Here is a 22,004-nt window from a genome sequence, read left to right as displayed (position 1 = left end):
CGCTGTCTCTTTAACAAATAAGAGAGCCAAAATGTGTAAGGGGCACCTGGCTAGAGTTTATCCCCCCCATCTTTACTGGCTTGACAATGGTCAATGGACATGTTGCCCACTCCTGACCCGGCCTCTCAAGCCTATAGGGAAGCCTTTTCTCGACCGGAGTTCTGTGGAACCCTAGGGTTCCTCCTGAGTTTGCTAGGGGCTCCTCGAGTAATGAGAACTTTCTACCTCTCAGAGAAGTAACCACTGACGACAATGCTCTTTTAAGTTATCTGTAAGTGGGGAGATTCTTTCCAATGACTACAAATATAAACAGCATTATTCTCAGTGACCATCACACTAATGTACCTTGAGCTGTAGATGTAGTAATTATTATCAGAGTTCCTCCATGTGAAAAGGTTGAGAAACTGTAGGGTATACGCACATCTTACTACCTACAAAAAAGCTATTTCCCACCCACTGGAATACATAACTCAAACCAAATACACCTGGGGGCCTGACCCATCCATTGTGGTCACAGTCCCAATATATTCCCCCCATATATTGTTCCCATGCGGTTTCTTGCCTCAACAAACCTGTCTCGCTCCAACCTGTTTTCTTAAGCCTTACCTGCCCTTTACATTCCGTTAGCATACTAAGGAGCTAAGAGGTAGCATGTGTTATCAGAATGAGCTCAGGTAGTGGGCAAGTGAGAAAATGTCAGATCTCTGTGGGTCTCTCGCCTCTAAGACATGCTAATTATTTCAAGAGTAAGCTACACCAACACGCAAACCCATCCTCTAGACTGCCATGGACCAAACATAAGTATCTTAATCAAAATGATATATCTATACAAAAGATACAGAAAATTGTACTGCAGACTCATAGCTATTGCCCAAATAGTATACTCCATACCAGTGAGGTTGGATGGAAATAGGATCTCATGTTACAAACTCTTGGTAGATGCAGGTTTCATAAACAGTTTAGCAGACAATAGACCAGGGATATGCAATTAGCGGACCTCCAGCTGTTGCAAAACTACAAGTCCCATCATGCCTCTGGCTCTGGGTTTCATGCTTGTGGCTATCAGAGTCTTGCTATGCCTCATGGGACTTGAAGTTCTGCAACAGCTGGGGGTCCGCTAATTGCATATCCCTGCAATAGACCATTGACCCCATTTCAACTTTGAGTTCTAGAAAAGTCACTAGGTTTTTCATCCACTCCATTAGCTAATAAACAAATTTAAAAAAAATATTCCCAATAAGTCTATGAAAGCAACCACTTCCTCTGCAGTCGCCATCAACAGGACTGATATGTCGTCGATATACCTGTAAGAGATCAAATCCTAAATTCTCCTATAAACTATGAAGTTTATTGGATTAGCTCCATTCATAAGTGGCATTTGCTCATGTCTTTTCATGTCGCTGAAAAGTATCTGAATTCATAGAAGAGTTTGACTATCAGCTTGAATCGTTTTAGAAGTACCTTACATGGTTTGGGACTTTCTGATTGGGGGATTTTTCCAAAGGTTCAAGCAGTGATCTTCATACAGTCAATGCCATCTGTGGATTTTCGTGATTTCCTAGCTGTTATGTGAGCATTCACATATGCCAATCTCTCCATACATTGGACATGTAGTGGCCCTGGGGGTTTGAATAACCATTACTATGGTATTTTATTACTATTTTGTACAATAGACGGTTTTTGCTGGGGCTATAACTCTGGTCTTTTCTGTAACTATTTATCATTATATATTTTTCTTTAATACTTATTTATCCTTCACATACAATTTATAAACAATGGGTAAAAAAGGTTTCATCTAGATACAGTTTACATTTTGCAACGTTTTTTTTTTTTTAATACACAATCTGCTTCCTCTGTGCAATACATAAGAACTACAACAGGAATCTCCTACTGGCCCTAAACCTTTGAGACCTCTGAGGATTACCTTCTCTATCCCATTAACAGACCCCTTCCACCCAGTTCCTCCTTTCCCCTAAACACTCACATATCGTACCTTCTCTCCATCCATCCTCCAAGTTAACAAAACCATTTTCCACCTTCACTATAACATCACACAACCCATATTTCTCTCACCATTTCTAAAGTAGTTGTAAGCATCTGGTACAAAAAATGAACAAAGCATATGCTTCAATAGTATGCGATTGCCTCAATCCAAAGCACCAAGTGTAATTCCTGTATGCAGTCTGGTTCCTCTGATACCTGCATAAGTCACTTCTGGTAGACCCAAAAGGATCAAGGGGAAGCTCCTGCACACATCCCGTGACTGTCAACCTCAGCTGTGCATGTTTCTCTATCAAACTGGGGAGTGTGTTCATTCCTTCCACTCAGGTCTCAGATTACACTCAGCTCCCTGCTCTATGCCCTGCAGTGTGTGACATCGGATCCCCGCCCCCTGCCTCTGAAAGCCCATGAATGCTTTGTAAATTCAGCACTTTAAAAGGCTGTAAAGAGAAGAGAAGATACAGCAGATACACAGGTACAACTTATGTAGGAGGATTTGTTTAATCTCTGAGGCCAGTCACTTCACTGGGCATATGTAAGGGTTTACCTCCACTTTAATTTTGGTATTTGGGCTACATCAAATTTCCAACAAGGACCAGATACTTTCTGTTATTCTTATATAACTTTGTTTGAGATACTTTTGTATGTCCGTGGCAGTCTATATGATGTGTGTCGGTAATTTAAAATGAATTTTCTCTGAGGCTCTGGACCTGGATTGAGCTTATAAGGCTCCATTCACACCTCAGCATTTTGGAACTCGAAGCTCCAAAACTCCGGAGGAGAAAAAAATAAATTATTCTCTATGGAGATGGTTCACATCTCCACTCCAAGTCGCCTGAAGCTCAAAAAAGTTCTGGAGCTTTTTTTGTAGCTCAAATTGGGCAGATTTGTGCGTTTTTATTCTCATAGAAATGAATGGAAATGCGTAATTTGCATTTTTGTGCGCATTTAGTCGCACATTGTTGCTTGGTTTTCTGCTCAAATGAAAAAAATAGTAATATTATATGTATGAATAAATGCAAAATAAATACACAAATAACTAAAAATCATCATAAATACATAAAATAATATGTAATAATACATAAATAATAATGAACCCCCTAATATAATATATTAAATTATTATTATTATTATTAATAATAATAATAATAATATTAATAATAATAAATACCCAAACCCAAACAAAAAATTTAATAATAATAAATTATTATTATTATTAACCCTAACCACAACCCCTAATCCTACCCGAACCTTAACTTTAACCCCTTACCCTAACAAAAATATTAATAATAAATTAAAAAAAAAAAAATAATAATAATAACAACAATAAAAGAAATAAAAGCTAATGGAAAAGCTAAAAAAGCTGAAAAACCTAGCAACAAATGATGCAACAGATAATGCTTTTCTCTATCTGCTAATGATAAAACACCAAAGCCCAAAAACGCTGCATAAAAACGTGCAAAATAAACGCTGGAAAAATGCTCAAAGGTGCTACGCTCAGATGTGAATGCAGCCTAAAAATTGGCCTCTGTTACCTTTTTTTTTGCTTTAACAGTTTCTGTTTGAATATTTAGATTAATTGTTTAGATTATTGTTACTTAATGATGACTGTTTTTTTTTTCTAAACGCTTACACTGTATAATGTTTAATAATAAAATTCATCCTATTTAACAGTCAGCACACACTTCCAAGGCTCTAAAATCCAACAAAATAACTGTTTTAGTAATCCAGCAATTTAAAAGGCGGCCGGTGAGCTGCAGCCTGTGAAACGCGTCACACTTGCATTTTGGGCTGGAAAACAGTAATCTTTATTACCTGTCTCTGCTGGTTATTGCGTCTCATCAGATCTCACCATCTGTAGCACAGCATAAAATTGGGTCAGCAGAGACAGATAATTGGGTTCTGCAGGCTCAGATGGCCAGTTTTTCCTCCACCGGCTGGAAAATAACGTCTGAAATGGCTGCGTTTGCGTCTCTGCCAACTGCTGGGCTGGGAATAGAATTGTGCGAGCCGATTGGAGGTTTGTTGACCACTGTATGCAGATTATAGACCCTTACAGGGACACGGACGGGCTGGAATAAGTCTCCAATCACCTAACTGCTGATCAGCTGAACAAACTTCTACAGTCCTAACTTCTTCATAGCCAACATCTGCCCAAAGAAAGGTCCATATGGAGTACTATGGGGGAGCAGAATTGTATTGTCGTTTCCCCGGAATTTCTGCAAAAATAAATTGTGTGTGGAAGATTTCGCCATTTTAATGAAATGCACTAGAGTCAATGTGAAGGATAAACCTAAAGTTTTTTGGTAGTTTGGTTCAATGGGCTTGAACCTATATACTGCCACCGACATAGGTCTTACGTCAGGGGCAGTGGGGGGGTTTTACACACACCCCGGCTGCTACTTTCTGGGCTACAATGTCCCAGGCTGGGAACCCACTTGCCAGATGTTGCCGGGTGTAGGGGAGGGAGAGCAGCGAACGTTTATTCAATGATCTTCCCTAGCTGCAGAGAACTTGAAAACGATGTGTATACTGTCACTTCAGCTGTCACTTTCCCTGGCTGCTGTGGCCAGGGAAGAAGCTTTATGGCTGAACCCGATGGACTTGTGTCTTTTTTCAACCTGACTAACTATGTAACTATGTAGCTAACGGAGTGCAGTCTGTGCTACTTAAGCCTCAGTGGAGGGAGATGAGACATCAAGGATCTAATAGATCCCAGATATCTCATTAAAGAGAACCTTTCACAAAGACCTCATTGACATATAGGCATGTTTTTTTTTCTCAGAGAATAGGTGCAGGAACTCTCTTTAAGTCTTGTGTCTTTGTGTCTCTGCCCCCTACCCACCTCCAAGCACTGACCCTTGGTTCCGTCCCCACCCACCTCCAAGCACTGACCCTTGGTTCCGTCCCTACTCACCTCCGACCACTGACCCTTGGTTCCGTCCCTACTCACCTCCGAGCACTGACCCTTGGTTCCGTCCCTACTCACCTCCGAGCACTGACCGTTGGTTCCGTCCCTACCCACCTCTGAGCACTAACCCTTGGTTCCGTCCCTACCCACCTCCGAGCACTGACTCTTGGTTCTGTCCCTACCCACCTCCGAGCACTAACCCTTGGTTCCGTCCCTGCCCACCTCTGAGCACTGACCCTTGGTTCCGTCCCTACCCACCTCTGAGCACTGACCCTTGGTTCCGTCCCTACCCCCTTCCGAGCACAGACCCTTGGTTCCATCCCTACCCACCTCCAAGCACTGACCCTTGGTTCTGTCGCTACCCACCTCCAAGCATAGACCCTTGGTTCCAGCCCTACCCACCTCTGAGCGCAGACCCTTGGTTCCGTCCCCACCCACCTCCAAGCACAGACCATTGGTTCCGTCCCTACCCATCTCTGAGCACTGACCCTTGGTTCCGTCCCTGCCCACCTCTGAGCAAAGACCCTTGGTTTCATCCTTGCCCACCTTCGAGCACTGACCTTTGGTTCCATCCTTACCCACCTCCGAGCACTGACCCTTGATTCTGTCCCTACCCCCAACGCTGAGCACAGACCCTTGGTTTCGTCCCTACCCACCTCCAAGCACAGACCTTTGGTGGCACCTTTTAGAGAATATAGAGCCAAGTATCATTTTGTAGTGCTGTTGTTTGTATTTAATTTGGTAATAACAAGAAAACCAATAAAATAGATCCCTTGCAGCCAGCAGCAATAGATCTTCCCCAGCAACAATAGACCCCCAGCAGAAAAAACAGATCTCTCAGCAGCCAGCATCAATAGACTCTTCGGGAGCCAGGAACAGTAGACCCTCTTCCTAAACAGTAGATCCCTTCCAGCAACTATTGACCCCCCCAGTAACAAAAGATCCCCTCCAGCAACAATAGATATCCCAGCAGCCAGCACCATTAGACCCTCCATTATACCCCAGCACCCCTTGCCATTGCATACATTCAGTTCTGGAGGTGCTGTAACTGCGTTCCCACTGAAAAAAAGCCCTGCATGTAGGGGTTGATTTATTAAAGGCAATTAGACTGCAGTTGCTCCAGAGCTTAGTAAACGAGCAGAAGCTCTGCCGACATCCATCATCCAATCACGTGCAAGCAAAAATTCTGTTTTTTTTTTATTTTCCTTGCGCGTGATTTATTATTATTTGCAAAGTGAAACTTTACCCCATTTTACGAAGCTCTGGTGCAAGCGCACTTTAAAAAGTGCACCGTCAATTTGCTATTAGTAAGTCAGCCCCCTAAGACTTTTGGTCCCCCTATCAGAAATACATAAAGTTTTGACAAAAACCTGTCAAAAAATAAAGTTACACCCAAAACAAAAAAACATTTGAGTTTGTCTCACCCCACGTACATACAGATGTAAACACACCTGTCGGGTTAAAAAACATCATCACTTGGGAAAAAAACATCAATTTGGGGGATTTTTACCTTTAAAGCGATGACCTCTAGGGGCTTTTAAATTGTCGCCTATGGAAAATATAAGGTACTGAAGTTTATTGTTGTTTTACAAGCACATGCAAATTTTAAAGCTTGACACGTTGAGAATATTTACTCCACGCAACCTCATCTTTTAAAATTTAACAAAAAAATTGGGTAATATATTGCCTTTGAGTGCCCAAAAATTAGCTTTAGTGTAAATCTGTACTGAAAATTTGAGGTTGCGCAAATATCGCCTGACAAAGAAAATTTGAACTACCACCATTTTCTGCTTTCAGAAAATATATAATTTTTATTTTTTTTGTTAGTTTTTTTTTAAATCGAATCTGCAGGCCTAAAATTTTTTTTTTTTTTTTTTTTTTTTGGGCACATGTATAAAAAATAAAGTGAAAACAGCTCTGGCAGCAATGGGGTTAAACTTCTTCCAAACGTTTTTCAGCCAACCTGGACCTGTCCTTGTGCCAAAAACTGTCCCTTTCATTGGAGGGGAAGGCAGCAGCGTGGGTGTAGCCACGGTTGTCGCATTTTACCCGCAGTTTCTAGATCATTTTAGCCACAGTCCCATAGACTCTCTACTGGGTTGCACATATTTGCCCCATTTTCTGAATGCGCATGAAAGAAGCAACATGGTGTGCTTTTCAGATAATGCGCCAAAAACATGGTACATAATAGAAAGTCTATGGAACCGTGGCTAAAATCGCAGGTTTAAAGAACGCACGAAACCCGTTGATACACAAGCATTGCGGCCAAAACACAGCGCAGCAGTGAGAAACCGGCCTAAATTAAATAAACAAACCTACCTTAACTACTTCCCGTCCGCGCTATAGCCGAAAGACTGATACAGCGCGGTCCTTAATTGCCGGGAGGGCGTCCATGCGCGGAGCGCTCTGTGATCAGTGAGTCCATGAGACTCAACTGATCACAGATCAGAGCAAGGGGTTGTTCCTGGCCCCTTACCACGTGATCAGCTGTCAGCCAATGACCGCTGATCACGTGATGTAAACAGAAGATCGTAATCTGGATTATTTTTTTTCTCATGCTGTCAGCGTGAGGGAAAGAAAAAATGGCGATCACCGGCTTCTGTCAGAGGGACATCGGTCCCTCACAGAGAGCCACGGCTGCATTTTCTGTGCCCACCAGTGCCAGCTGCCCATGCCACCTACCAGTGCCACCCATCAATACCCATCAGTGTCTCATAATCAGTGCCACCAATCAGTGCTGCCTATCAGTGCCACTCATCAGTGCAGCTTAGCACTGCCACCCATCAGTGCTACCCATCAGTGCCGCTCATCAGTGCCACCCATCAGTGCCACCCATCAGTGCCAACCTATCAGTGCTAACCTATCAGTGCTAACCTATCAGTGCTAACCTACCAGTGCTAACCTATCAGTGCTAACCCATCAGTGCCCATCAGTATCTCCTAACAGTGCCGCCTATCAGTGCCCATTAGTGCCACCTATCAGTGCCGCCTTATCAGTGCCCACCAGTGCCCATCAGTGCCCAGTGTCTCCCATCAGTGCCCATCAGTGTCTCCCATCAGTGCCAACCAGTGCCCATCAGTGCCGCTTATCAGTGCCACCCATCAGTGCCAACCTATCAGTGCTGCCTTATCAGTGCCCATCAGTGCCCATCAGTGTCTACTATCAGTGCCGCCTATCAGTGCCAATCAGTGCCACCTTATCAGTGCCCATCAGTGTCGCCAATCAGTGCAGCCTCATCTGTGCACATCAATGAAGGAGAAAAATTACCCGTTTTCAAAATTTTACAACAAACTATGAAACCGTTTTTTTTTTTTTTAATTTTCGGTCTTTTCGTTTTATTTAGCAAAGAATAAAAAAACACAGCAGCGATTAAATACCACCAAAAGAAAGCTCTATTTGTGTGAAAAAAATGATAAAAAATGTAATTTGGGTACAGTGTAACATGACCGTGCAATTGTCATTCAAAGAGTGACGGCACTGAAAGCTGAAAATTGGTCTGGGCAGGAGGGGGGTTTTTACGTGCCCAGTAAGCAAGTGGTTAAAAAGCCCAACACCCTCTAATCATTTCTTTTATAAGCAAACTTCACCTAAGCAGCTCAATAAGTATGTTTCCACTTTGGCAGAGAAATCAATTTTGCAGTAATGTCTTCACTCATCTGTATGGAGTACCAGATATTCGATAATACTTTGCGAAGAACACCAATGATGGGTGCAGCGTACACATTACAAAAGAAAGATGCTCCCTTGTTACAAACAGCCTATGCCCCAATCAGGACGAAGTTCACCTCCACTCCTAGATCCAATGAAAACCTCCCCTAACCAACCTGTCTGCACCTATGGCAGAAAGCAGAATTCCAACCGCACGCGATAATTCCAAAATCCACAGGTATTCTCATTTTACACCTCCTACTTTATGATTTTTCTGCACCCTCTTTAGGTCTGAACTTTGTTTGCCCCGGTCACATGACATACAGGTTAGGCGGTTCTTTCCCCCATTGGTGACTCTATGAAGTATGGAAGTTCTTCTCTCTTCTGGTGTCCTTCGTTAAACTTGCTGACGAGGCCCTTTCTGGAACTTTTTGTTCACAAGTTTAAATTACTATTTATTTGCTAGAAAATTACCTAGAACCCCCAAACATTATATATTTTTAGCAGAGACCCTAGAGAATAAAATAGTGATCATTGCAATATTTTATGGTCACACTGTATTTGCGCAGCGGTCTTTCAAAACGCAATTTTTTTTAGCAAAATACACTTTAATTATTTGAAAAAACAAAAACAAAACAGTAAATTTAGACCAATTTTTTTATAATGTGAAAGATGATGTTATGTCGAGTAAATAGATACCCAACATCTCACGCTTTAAAACTGCGCACATTTGTGGAATGGCGCCAAACTACAGTACTGAAAAATATAAATATAAATATAGGCGACACTTTAAAATTTTTAACAGGTTACCTGTTTAGAGTTACAGAGGAGGTCTAGTGCTAGAATTATTGTTCTCGCTTTCACGATTGCAGCCATACCTCACATGTGTGGTTTGAACATCCTTTACATTATGCGGGAACGACTTGGTAAGCGGTCGCTTCTGCACACGAGCACGGAGGGATGGGGCGCTTTAAATATTTTATTTTTTTCTTATTTATTTTGCTTTTTATTTTTACACTGTCTCTTTATTTTAATTTTTCTGATCACTTCTATTCCTATTTCAAGGAATGTAAACATCCCTTGTAATAGAAATTAGACATGTGCAATTCAATTAGTTCCGAATTCGTTTTTTTTAACGAATTTTGACAAATTCATATATTCTGAAATTTCCAAATTTTTAATTTTCCGAAATTCAGAATTTCCGAATTTCGAAATTCCGAATTTTTTCGAAATTTACGATTTTTCAAATTTCGAATTTTGGAAATTCGGAAGTTCGGAAATTCGAAATTAGGAAATTCGAATATTCAAAATTTAATAAAAATGCAAAAATTCCAAAATTTGGAAAATTGAAAATCTAAGAATATGAATAAAAATCTGAAAATTCAAAAGAAAGAAAATCTGAAAATTCGAAAACCCGAAAATCTGAAATAATAACTAATAATAAATATTAAATTATAGATATTGGAATTTCCTTTCAAATTTGGCTGTTAGTGAATGTAACAAGTACAAATTTATCCGAAGTTACATATTATCTGAAATAACGAATGCCGCATCTAAACGAATGGAACGTAACCTTCTAATAATAATAAATAATAATAATAATAATAAAACCTTATTTTATTTATTATTAATTTGTTCCATTCCATTTGTTTAGATGCGGCCTTCGTCATTTCGGATAATTAGTAACTTCAGATAAATTTGTATTCGTTACGTTCACAAACAGCCAAATTTGAAAGGAAAATCCAATACCTACAATTTAATAGTTAGTTATTATTTTGAATGTTACGGATTCTCTTTCTTTATTTCAGATTTTTCAAATTTTCGAATTTCGAAAATTCAGAAATTCGAAAATCCAAAAATTTGAAAATCTGAATTTTTGGATGTACGAATTTCCTGAATTTTCAGAAAAAGCAAAAAAACGAATAAAACTAAAACGAACAAATTTTTTGTCAGGCACGTGTCTAATAGAAATAAGCATGACAGGTCCTCTTTATTGAGAGATCTGGGGTCAAAAAGACCCCAAATCTCTCATTTACCCTTAAAAGTAAAAAAAGAAAAAAAAATTATATTTTGCCTTTAACAGAAAAATAAATCAGCTTCACATAGTTCTCTGCACACAAGATATCAAACTAAGGGTAAGTGCCGGGGCTGTGAGCCAGTTAGAACGAATACGGTCAACCTCACATTATTCAGTTAGTGGGAACTGGAGAGGGAAGGCTTTTGATGCAGCCTTCAGGAGAGGGAGAACACAAGGAGGACCCTACCAGTTGAATGATGGTCAGTCCTGGTCCTTTAAGAGGACCCAAGCTCCTTAAAGACCCCGAAGCTCAGTCTCTGAACAGTAGTTTACATTTTTAATGGGATTTGACCTTTTTGGCAGACAAACAGGTTTATTAACACATATTTTATATGAACTATGAGTGGGAGTTCAACATCTACTTCATTGCCATCTTCTCCGACCTGCCAGCCCAGAGCCCCCTTACCTTTGTAGCCTTGGTCGGTTTCCCTGAGATCTATGACTGTGATTGGTTTAAAGTTTAAATCCCACAGACGCACACAGCCGTCCCGGCCTCCGGTGGCAAACCCTTCCTCACAGGCGTTCATACTGAAGATTCCGGCCTGGAAAGAAAAAAGAGAAAACGTGATTGGTCAGGAGAGGCAGAACTTTGACGGCGCGGTTTCTTAGGCTCATCCTCCTGGCTTCGTTGCTTGGCGAGTCCTTCAACAAGTGTGTGCATATCAGATGTCCTGAGACTTCACTGGCTGCCTACTTGTTCTGAGTTGACAAGATTGGAAGCCAGGGAACATGCACCTTCAAAAACAAGCCATCAATGGCAGCTGCCATACGACTATCCCTTCACTTCTTGAGACACAGGAAATATCTACATATGTGAAATCCCTTCTTAAAGAGAAACTGCAGTCTGCTCACATAATTTGTAATAAAAACATCTTCTGAAGCTTCCCTCCAACCACTTTGCATATTATTTTATATATACTGTGATTCTGTACTTGCCAAATATGCTGCAGAAATCTCCCTCCACTGAGTCTGGCTGCAGCCATTTTAACTGTTGGCAGCTGAAGCTGCTGCCTGTTCACTTCCTGGATTTTCACAGACACACATCTCCAGCTCTGCAGCTCTCATTGGCCCTCTTATGACTCATCCCCCCTCCCTTCCTGGCAAACTCTCACGAGAGAGAGAGAGCTGTGCATGATGTCATAAGCCTAGGCTAATGACCAGACAAGAAACAGGAAGTGGGCTGTATAAGGGATTTACTGGCAGGAAAAAAATATGTTTTACAATCCAAAGTTAGAACAACAAAGGAAGAAGATTTAATAGATGGAAAGTTGAAAACAAATTACGGAAGGTCCGCTTAAAGTAGGCGACATTAGAGTAGATGTCTCCACTGGAAATTCCCCATTAGTTCCTGTTTCACGGAGAACAGTAAAACTAATGCCGCGTACACACAATCGGACTTTTCGACCGGACTGGTCCGACGGTCTATCCGACGGACTTTTGGCTGACTTCCGACGGACTTTCCCAATGAACGGACTTGTCTACACACGATCACACCAAAGTCCGACGGATTCGTATGTGATGACGTACGACCGGACTAAAATAAGGAAGTTGATAGCCGGTAGCCAATAGCTGCCCTAGCGTCGTTTTTTGTCCGTCGGACTAGCATACAGACGAGCGGACTTTTCGACTGGACTCAAATCCGTCGGAAAGATTTGAAACATGTTCCAAATCCAAAGTCCGTCAGATTTTCGACTGAAAAAGTCCGCTGCAGGTCCGATGAAGCCCACACACAGTCGAATTGTCCGTCGGACCAGTCCGGTCGAAAAGTCTGCTCGTGTGTACGCGGCATTAGGGTTTCCTATCACTTTCCGTCCCAGTGACAATGGTGACCAGAATGAACAGAGAGGGTGAGATTCGTAAAAAAAAAAAAAGGACACAACCTGTGATAAAAAGCCAAATTAATTAGAATTAAAGCACCACACCACAGATAGAAGTCAATCCAAAAGACAGATTTTCATTACCCCATCCAACGCGTTTTGGATTTAAGCCCCACCCCTTTACTAATGGCTTGAAGGAACAAGACAATAGTTTAAACCAGTAGCTAGGGAATGCCGTACCAATACAACCACTATCAAACCAGACAATTATTTATTGATCTTTGAGTTCACAAACATTGTTTCTTCAAGCCCTGATGAAGGAAGTGGAGCTTAGGCCTCAGAAACACGGTGGAATCTGCACAAAATCTGCCTTTATTTATTTTATTTTAGATTCTTATATAGTGCCGTCAATTTACGCAGCGCTTTACATATACATTGTACATTCACATCAGTCCCTACCCTCAAGGAGCTTACAATCTAAGGTCCCTAACTCACATTCATACATACTAGGGACAATTTAGACAGGATCCAATTAACCTAACAGCATGTCTTTGGAGTGTGGGAGGAAACCGGAGTACCCGGAGGAAACCCACGCAGGCACAGGGAGAACATGCAAACTCCAGGCAGGTAGTGTTGTGGTTGGGATTCGAACCAACAACCCTTCTTACTGCTAGGCGAGAGTGCTATCCACTACACCACTGTGCTGCCCACCTTGGAATAAATTTATATCTGGACTCAAATATTATGGTGTGATGCTTCAACTCTAGACCTATTCACCTTCATCAAAACCCAAGGTGACCATGGAAATCCTTGAAGGTGAAGAATCTGCCAGGCACTACCCAATCATACTGCCATAAAATCATTAGATGACAGGGTTCCAGCGCATTTACTCCACTCCTTTTAAGAAAAAAATGACTGAGGTTCTAAATCCCACCACTCCATACAATGCCAAAAAAAAAAAGCTTTGACTGTGGAGATTTTTTTAAAACATTTTAAAATTATTTTCTAAATCACTGTCCTAGAATAATACAGATGGCACCTGAAACAGCGGTACTCACAGCATGCGCTCCTTGGATTGTCCGAGCGAGGTTCAGCCCCTTCCACACGTAGATGTCACCGTTCAGTGCTCCGGAATAGGTCACCTCGTCCCTCGCGCCCGCCAGGCACAGTATGGTCTGCAGGTCACCCGTCTTCCCAAACACACCGCGTTTTGGCGTCAGCGAGTTCCCACAAAGGCTCCAGAACTGCAAGTCAAGGACAAGGTAGCTTCAGAACAGATGGTGAGACCGGACACACCATACACAGGGTGGACAGAAGGAGGAAAGTCAGAGCTGGCAAAGTGGCTAATTCAGCAAAAATGCAACAAAAAATAGGCTGGTCACATTTTTCAGCAATGTAAAAAATAATAATAAAAATATATGGCACTAATTAATCCAGACAAGTTTCACCACATCAGCATCCCAATATATTTAGCAAAGCATTTGAAAGACAACGAGGGAAGGGTACTCAAACCAATATATAATATCATCAGTACAAAAATCATTGTTCTATTACATAGAGAAACACACATATCTTGAAAAGCCAACATGAAGTTGAATTAATGTTGTCGTTATATACTAATCCTGATAAAAAACGTATTGCACGATACACCTAGTCCATATTAGTGCAATATCTCTTGACTGGAGATATTCAAGGCATCGATTAGGAACTCATGCTGGAAATGCTTGAACAAGACTCTATACCAACCACTCTATACTAGGTTTTCTCCAGAGGTTGCTAGGGGTCACTGGAGCTGTGACTAATGGACCTCCCACCTGATGGTGTCTGCATAGCTCAAGGTCCATCACTTGGCAGAGCCAGCTGGATAATTATAAAGGGGGCATTCTTCCCACTGATCACCAATGTAAGGGACATTCTTCTCACTGATCACCAATGTAAGGAACATTCTTCTCACTGATCACCAATGTAAGGAACATTCTTCACACTGATCACCAATGTAAGGAACATTCTTCTCACTGATCACCAATGTAAGGAACATTCTTCCCACTCATCACCAATGTAAGGAACATTCTTCCCACTGATCACCAATGTAAGGAACATTCTTCTCACTGATCACCAATGTAAGGAACATTCTTCTCACTGATCACCAATGTAAGGAACATTCTTCTCACTGATCACCAATGTAAGGAACATTCTTCCCACTGATCACCAATGTAAGGAACATTCTTCTCACTGATCACCATCGTAAGGAACATTCTTCCCTTTGATCACCAATGTAAGGAACATTCTTCTCACTGATCACCAATGTAAGGAACATTCTTCTCACTGATCACCAATGTAAGGAACATTCTTCTCACTGATCACCAATGTAAGGAACATTCTTCCCACTGATCACCAATGTAAGGAGCATTCTTCTCACTGATCACCAATGCAAGGAACATTCTTCCCACTGATCACCAATGTAAGGAACATTCTTCCCACTGACCACCAACGTAAGGAGCATTATTCCTATTGGCCACCGATGTAAGGGGCATTCTTCCCACTGACCACCAGTGTAAGGGGAATTTTTCATATCGGCCGCCAAATGTAAAGCGCATTCTTTCCACTGACCAACAATGGAAGGGGAATTCTTTCTATTGGCCACCAAATGTAAGGGGCATTCTTCCCATTGATAACTAATGTAAAGAGCATTCTTCCCATTGATTGCAAATGTAAGGAGCATTCTTCCCGCTGACCATCAAAGTAAGGGCCATTCTTCCACTGACCAAATGTAAAGAGCATTCTTCCCACTGATCACAAATGGAAGGAATATTCTTCCTAATGACCACCAATGTAAGGGGAATGCTTCCTATTGGCCACCAAATGTAAGGGGCATTCTTCCCACTGATAACTAATGTAAAGAGTATTCTTCCCACTGATAACTAATGTAAAGAGTATTCTTCCCATTGATTGCTAACGTAAGGGCCATTCTTCCACTGACCACCAAATGTAAGGAGAATTCTTCCCACTGCCAGCATATAACAAGTGTTTGGCGCAAAGGTTAAAAGCAATAATCCACATAAATGACAATATTATGCATATAAATGATGAACTGGAACAAGGGATAAGAAAAGATAGTAGTCCATGATGGTGTGCATAAAGTCGATGATGAGGTATAAAGCCCACATTCACGCCAGCCTTCCAATGGGAATGGAAACCATATTCCCAAAAAGCACTGTAAGAAACAAAGAAAGGAGGCGCCTCTGGGTGCAGACTTAAAAACAATTTTAATAAAAAGAGCAGCAACAGAGATTGCACTCACATTTGTGTTGAGTTAAAAAGGCATATGAGAGTCCCAGATGTAACTGGAGGGGTCCGTGAGGTCGATCATCACTGCCATGGATGTGTAATCAGACTGGTCTTCCAGATGCATCATTGCAGGCCGGTGGACACAGTGCATCTGAAAGACCAGTCTGATTACACATCCATGGCAGTGATGATCGACCTCACGGACCCCTCCAGTTACACCTGGGACTCTCATATGCCTTTTTAACTCAACACAAATGTGAGCGCAATCTCTGTTGCTGCTCTTTTTATTAAAATTGTTTTTAAGTCTGCACCCAGAGGCGCCTCCTTTCTTTGTTTCTTCCCACTGCCAGCCAATATAAGCAGCATTCTTCCCACTGATCACCAATGTAAGGAACATTCTTCTCACTGATCACCAATGTAAGGAACATTCTTCCCACTGATCACCAATGTAAGGAACATTCTTCTCACTGATCACCAATGTAAGGAGCATTCTTCTCACTGATCACCAATGTAAGGAGCATTCTTCCCACTGATCACCAATGTAAGGAACATTCTTCTCACTGATCACCAATGTAAGGGACATTCTTCCCACTGATCACCAATGTAAGGAGCATTCTTCCCACTGATCACCAATGTAAGGAACATTCTTCTCACTGATCACCAATGTAAGGAACATTCTTCCCACTGATCACCAATGTAAGGAACATTCTTCTCACTGATCACCAATGTAAGGAGCATTCTTCTCACTGATCACCAATGTAAGGAACATTCTTCCCACTGATCACCAATGTAAGGAACATTCTTCCCACTGATCACCAATGTAAGGAGCATTCTTCTCACTGATCACCAATGTAAGGGACATTCTTCTCACTGATCACCAATGTAAGGAACATTCTTCCCACTGGCCACCAATGTAAGGAACATTCTTCTCACTGATCACCAATGTAAGGAACATTCTTCTCACTGATCACCAATGTAAGGAACATTCTTCTCACTGATCACCAATGTAAGGAACATTCTTCTCACTGATCACCAATGTAAGGGACATTCTTCCCACTGACCACCAATGTAAGGAACATTCTTCCCACTGATCACCAATGTAAGGGACATTCTTCCCACTGACCACCAATGTAAGGAACATTCTTCCCACTGATCACCAATGTAAGGAGCATTCTTCTCACTGATCACCAATGTAAGGAGCATTCTTCTCACTGATCACCAATGTAAGGAACATTCTTCTCACTGACCACCAATGTAAGGAACATTCTTCTCACTGATCACCAATGTAAGGAACATTCTTCCCACTGATCACCAATGTAAGGAACATTCTTCTCACTGATCACCAATGTAAGGAACATTCTTCCCACTGATCACCAATGTAAGGAACATTCTTCTCACTGATCACCAATGTAAGGAGCATTCTTCTCACTGATCACCAATGTAAGGAACATTCTTCCCACTGATCACCAATGTAAGGAACATTCTTCCCACTGATCACCAATGTAAGGGACATTCTTCTCACTGATCACCAATGTAAGGAACATTCTTCCCACTGGCCATCAATGTAAGGAACATTCTTCTCACTGATCACCAATGTAAGGAACATTCTTCTCACTGATCACCAATGTAAGGAACATTCTTCTCACTGATCACCAATGTAAGGAACATTCTTCTCACTGATCACCAATGTAAGGGACATTCTTCCCACTGACCACCAATGTAAGGAACATTCTTCCCACTGATCACCAATGTAAGGGACATTCTTCCCACTGACCACCAATGTAAGGAACATTCTTCCCACTGATCACCAATGTAAGGAGCATTCTTCTCACTGATCACCAATGTAAGGAGCATTCTTCTCACTGATCACCAATGTAAGGAACATTCTTCTCACTGACCACCAATGTAAGGAACATTCTTCTCACTGATCACCAATGTAAGGAACATTCGTCTCACTGACCACCAATGTAAGGGACATTTTTCCCACTGATCACCAATGTAAGGAACATTCTTCTCACTGATCACCAATGTAAGGAGCATTCTTCTCACTGATCACCAATGTAAGGGGAATTCTACCTATTGGCCACCAATGTAAGGGACATCATTCCCTCTGACCACCAGTGTAATGGATGTCCTTTTTGGCCACCAATGTAAGGGGAATTCTTCCTATTGGACACCAAATGTAAAGAGCATTCTTTCCAATGACCACCACTGCAAGAGGAATTCTTCCCCATGGCCACCAATGTAAGAAGCATTCTTCCCATTGATCACAAATGTGAGTGGCGTTCATTCCACTGACCCCTGATGGACTAATCTTAGTGGGGTTACCTTAGACCTGAAAATTATTTCAAGGATTACTCCTGAGTAGAAAGTTTAAGAAAGACAGCTCTGCACCTTTTTTAAACCAACTGTCAACTTCTTAAGGGGATAATAGAAGGTAGACAATATTGTAGTCAACTTTACAATCGTGTTACTTCTTCTTTACTTTCACCATAAGTGCATAAGAATTTAACATAAAGGGAACAGCTGAAGGGGACCACCCAGTAGTATGTTACTCATAAATGGTATCCCAAATTCATACAGTATTATTTAAAAAGATAAGCAACAGGTGTTTTACAGGCAACTATCCTCCAAACTGCAGTGGTGGGTTAAAGCTAGGAAGGTGCTATGTTAGTTGGATTATCATGCAACAAGGGCAATTTTAGACCAATTTCATGTTGATCTCATGCTCCGGAGATCGTTCAAGATTCACTGATAGGTGCATTTAAATCTGCAATTGACCTCTTTCTGACCTGCTTCAAGAAGGATTTGCATTCCTATAGACTTGCATAAAGATACAAAACCCATTTGGCACCAGCAAAAGCCAGTTGACACAGACCCTAAATCAACTAAATACATCTCTGATGTATCAAGATAGAAAAGGTATGCAAAGTCTTACAGGGGCCGATTTACTAAAACTGGAGAGTGCAAAATCTGGTGCAGGTCTGCATAGAAACCAATCAGCTTCCATTTTTTTTGTCAAAGCTTAATTGAACAAGCTGAAGTTAGAAGCCGATTGGCTACCATGCACAGCTGTGCCAGATTTTGCACTCTCCAGTTTTCGTAAATCAACCCCACAGTTTTTTTTTTTTTTCTAGCTTGGTAAACTATGTGCTTTACCTAGCACTAAAAGTCGGACTCGTTCCCTGATGAAACACGACTAGTGCTTTCCAATCAACATACAGAATGAGCTTTGCTGATTGGAGAGTTATAGCTTTGATTCATCCGGAGGTGTGTTTCAGACTTCTGCAGAGAGACCGCTGCTTCTATAGAGGATGAGTTTTGCTGATTGGAGATCCCAAGCTTCGACACATCAGGGGGTGTTGCCAGTCTTCTGCAGAGAGCAAAGCTTCCACAAGGAGAGCAAGGGTCCTTCTCCAGGGCTAAAAACATGGTTACTTAGGGTCTTTATCTCTAATCATCATCTATTCCCTGACGAATATTTGCTCTCTGTGTGGAAGAGGTGGTCCCTCTGCAGAGATCTGAGACACCCCCTGATGAGTCTAAGCCAGGTCTCTCCAATCAACAAAGCTACTGCTCCCTACTGATCGGAGAGCTCTGATTTATTAACAATAGGACAGTTATCTAGGAACCTACATTTTAGTGCAATCCCAAGCAATCAAATGTAACATTATTATTATTATAATACAGGATTTAAAATATATAGCGCCAACAGTTTACGCAACGCTTTACAATGTAGAGGGGGGGGGGGCAGTACAATTATAATACAGTTCAATACAGAAGGACTAGGAGGGCTCTGTTCAAGGAGCTTACAATCTAAAGGAAGGGGGTACAAAAAGTTATAGCTGCGGGAGATGATCTGATGGAGGTGACTCGGGTACAGTTCTTAGGTGGAGGCGAGGTAGGCTTCCCTGAATAAGTGAGTTTTCAGGGATTGCCTAAAGGCTGGCAGGATAGGAGTTGACCGAACGTACTGGGGTAGGGAGTTCCAGAGGATGGGAGAGGCTCTGGAGAAGTCCTGGAGGCTAGCATGGGGGAGGAGGTAACAAGGGAACTAGTGAGCAGGAAGTCTTGGGAGGAGCGGAGAGGACAATTTGGCCGATATCTGCAGATGAGGTTGGTGATGTAACTGGGGGGGCGATGTTGTGGACGGCCTTGTACGTTGTGGTTAGTATTTAGAATTTTATACAGTGGGGTAGGGGAAGCCAGTGAAGGGATTGGCAGAGAGGAGCTTTGGGTCTTGGAACCAGTATGTTAAGGTCTCAGGAGGCAACGTTCCCAGTTTTTCAGGGCATTACAAAACGGATTCAGGTATTTAAAGGCAATTCCCTGCAGTGCAGGTGCTGAAGAATGGAGCAAAACCAAAAGGAGGAGCACACTGATAGAGCGGCAGCAACCACAGAAGACATAATCCAATGTGTGCTTATTATAGGACTGAACTAGTCTTTCATTGTAATTCCTCAAAACTTGATAACAAAGCATCTGGCCTCCAGGTAATTACTTTAAGTAAGAACCATTTCCCATTTAAATAAGAGATAAGTGGATTAGAATCCACAAAGCCTCATCTGGAGGAGCAGAACCGCTGAGGAGACACTATGGAAAAACAAATTGTTCCATTACTCCAGGATGAAAGATGGAGTGCGAGCCAGGGACTGAAAGGAGATGTGTCCCCTTCGGAGAAGATTACACTGTGCTGGGGGGGGGGGGCTGGCAGGAGACGTATATAACAGCCGGACAATGCGGAAGACGTTAGACAGACATTGCACCAAAGTAGACATTAACCCAATCAACAACATTTTATATAAGCTTTAGTATGTTTATGCATAGATGTGAACGGTTCTGATTGACCAAGACGGTCCCACATCTCGAACCTCTGTTCTGATGGAGCCGTGTCCTGGGATCACAGCACTACCATTATTTGAACTAATGAGCATCTGCAGAAATTTAGAAAAAAGGTTTTTAACTGAGGCTTTTGCGTCTGCAAGTGGAAGGAACGCACATTTTTAGGAGTGGGACCATGCCAGAAAGAAGCTCTGGGGATGACTGCTTGGAAATTGTAAAGTGTAGGCGATGGGTGGGGATGACATTATTTCCTGAGGGGCTGGGACTAATATGTTGGCAAGTATGTTACTTACATTTCAAAAACGTATTTTCAATCTGTTTAACCCAGGGGGGTCAAACTCAATTTCATTGCGGGCCGCATCAGCATCATGGTTGCCCTTAAAGGGCCGGTTGCATCTGGGGAGCACTACATACAGAGTGCAGGGTTTAGGAGTGTTTTATGTAGAGTTCAGGGGTGTGTTATGTACAGAGTTCAGGGGCGTGCTGTATACAGAGTGCAGGGTTTAGGAGTGTGTTATGTAGAGTTCAGGGGTGTGCTGCATACAGAGTGCAGGGTTCAGGAGTGTTTTATGTACAGAGTTCAGGGGCGTGCTGTATACAGAGTGCAGGGTTCAGGAGTGTGTTATGTACAGAGTTCAGGGGCGTGCTATATGCAGAGTGCTGGGTTCAGGAGTGTGTTATGTACAGAGTTCAGGGGCATGCTGTATACAGAGTGCAGTGTTCAGGAGTATGTTATGTACAGAGTTCAGGGGCGTGCTGTATACAGAGTGCAGTGTTCAGGAGTATGTTATGTACAGAGTTCAGGGGCATGCTGTATACAGAGTGCAGGGTTCAGGAGTGTGTTATGTACAGATTTCAGGGGTGTGCTGTATACAGAGTGCAGGGTTCAGGAGTGTGTTGTGTACAGAGTTCAGGGGCGTGCTGTATACAGAGTGCAGGGTTCAGGAGTGTGTTAAGTACAGAGTTCAGGGGTGTGCTGTATACAGGGTGCAGGGTTCAGGAGTGTGTTACGTACAGAGTTCAGGGGTGTGCTGTATACAGAGTGCAGGGTTTAGGGGTGCGCTATGCACAGTGTGCAACCCCAACCCCCCTTCCCACAAAGCTTCCTCGCATCTCTTTTCTTCCTAGCCCGGCTCTAGTTCCTCCCCGTGTAGGAGGTTCTGTTTTGCAAGGAGATCGTTCTCGCTCTCTGATTCTTGAGGTCTGTCTCCACCATGCACCGCCGCGAGTGCATGGAGGGATCTGATAGTTATGGGTGGAGGGATCAGTTAGTTGCGGGAGCTGCTGAGAGCAAAGCTGTCCCTTGTGAACACAGAAGGCTTCTGTGTTTACAAGTGACAGTGGGAAGCAAAGAATGAGAGACTGGCGGTGGTGGAATGGAGTTCCGCCACGTTCAGGCTGTAAAACTGGGTGCGAGGGC

At 42.3% G+C, this 22,004-nt stretch overlaps 1 protein-coding gene across 1 annotated transcript in view; it reads right to left on the bottom strand.

The window, feature by feature from the left end:
- EML5 (EMAP like 5) overlaps window positions 1–22,004 on the bottom strand; it is a 189,068-nt gene that overhangs the window by 139,276 nt on the left and 27,788 nt on the right. The window contains exons 5-6 of the mRNA XM_073608920.1: window positions 13,513–13,698; window positions 11,044–11,179 (exon numbers count right to left, since the gene is read on the bottom strand). Coding sequence (XP_073465021.1) covers window positions 11,044–11,179; window positions 13,513–13,698 — 322 coding nt within the window. The remainder of the gene's footprint in view (window positions 1–11,043; window positions 11,180–13,512; window positions 13,699–22,004) is intronic.

Source organism: Aquarana catesbeiana, linkage group LG13 (genome assembly GCF_042186555.1).
Source record: "Aquarana catesbeiana isolate 2022-GZ linkage group LG13, ASM4218655v1, whole genome shotgun sequence".
Classification (NCBI taxonomy): domain Eukaryota; kingdom Metazoa; phylum Chordata; class Amphibia; order Anura; family Ranidae; genus Aquarana; species Aquarana catesbeiana.
Note: the sequence above shows the minus strand (reverse complement) of the source record. Positions and strands in the feature narration are given on the sequence as shown.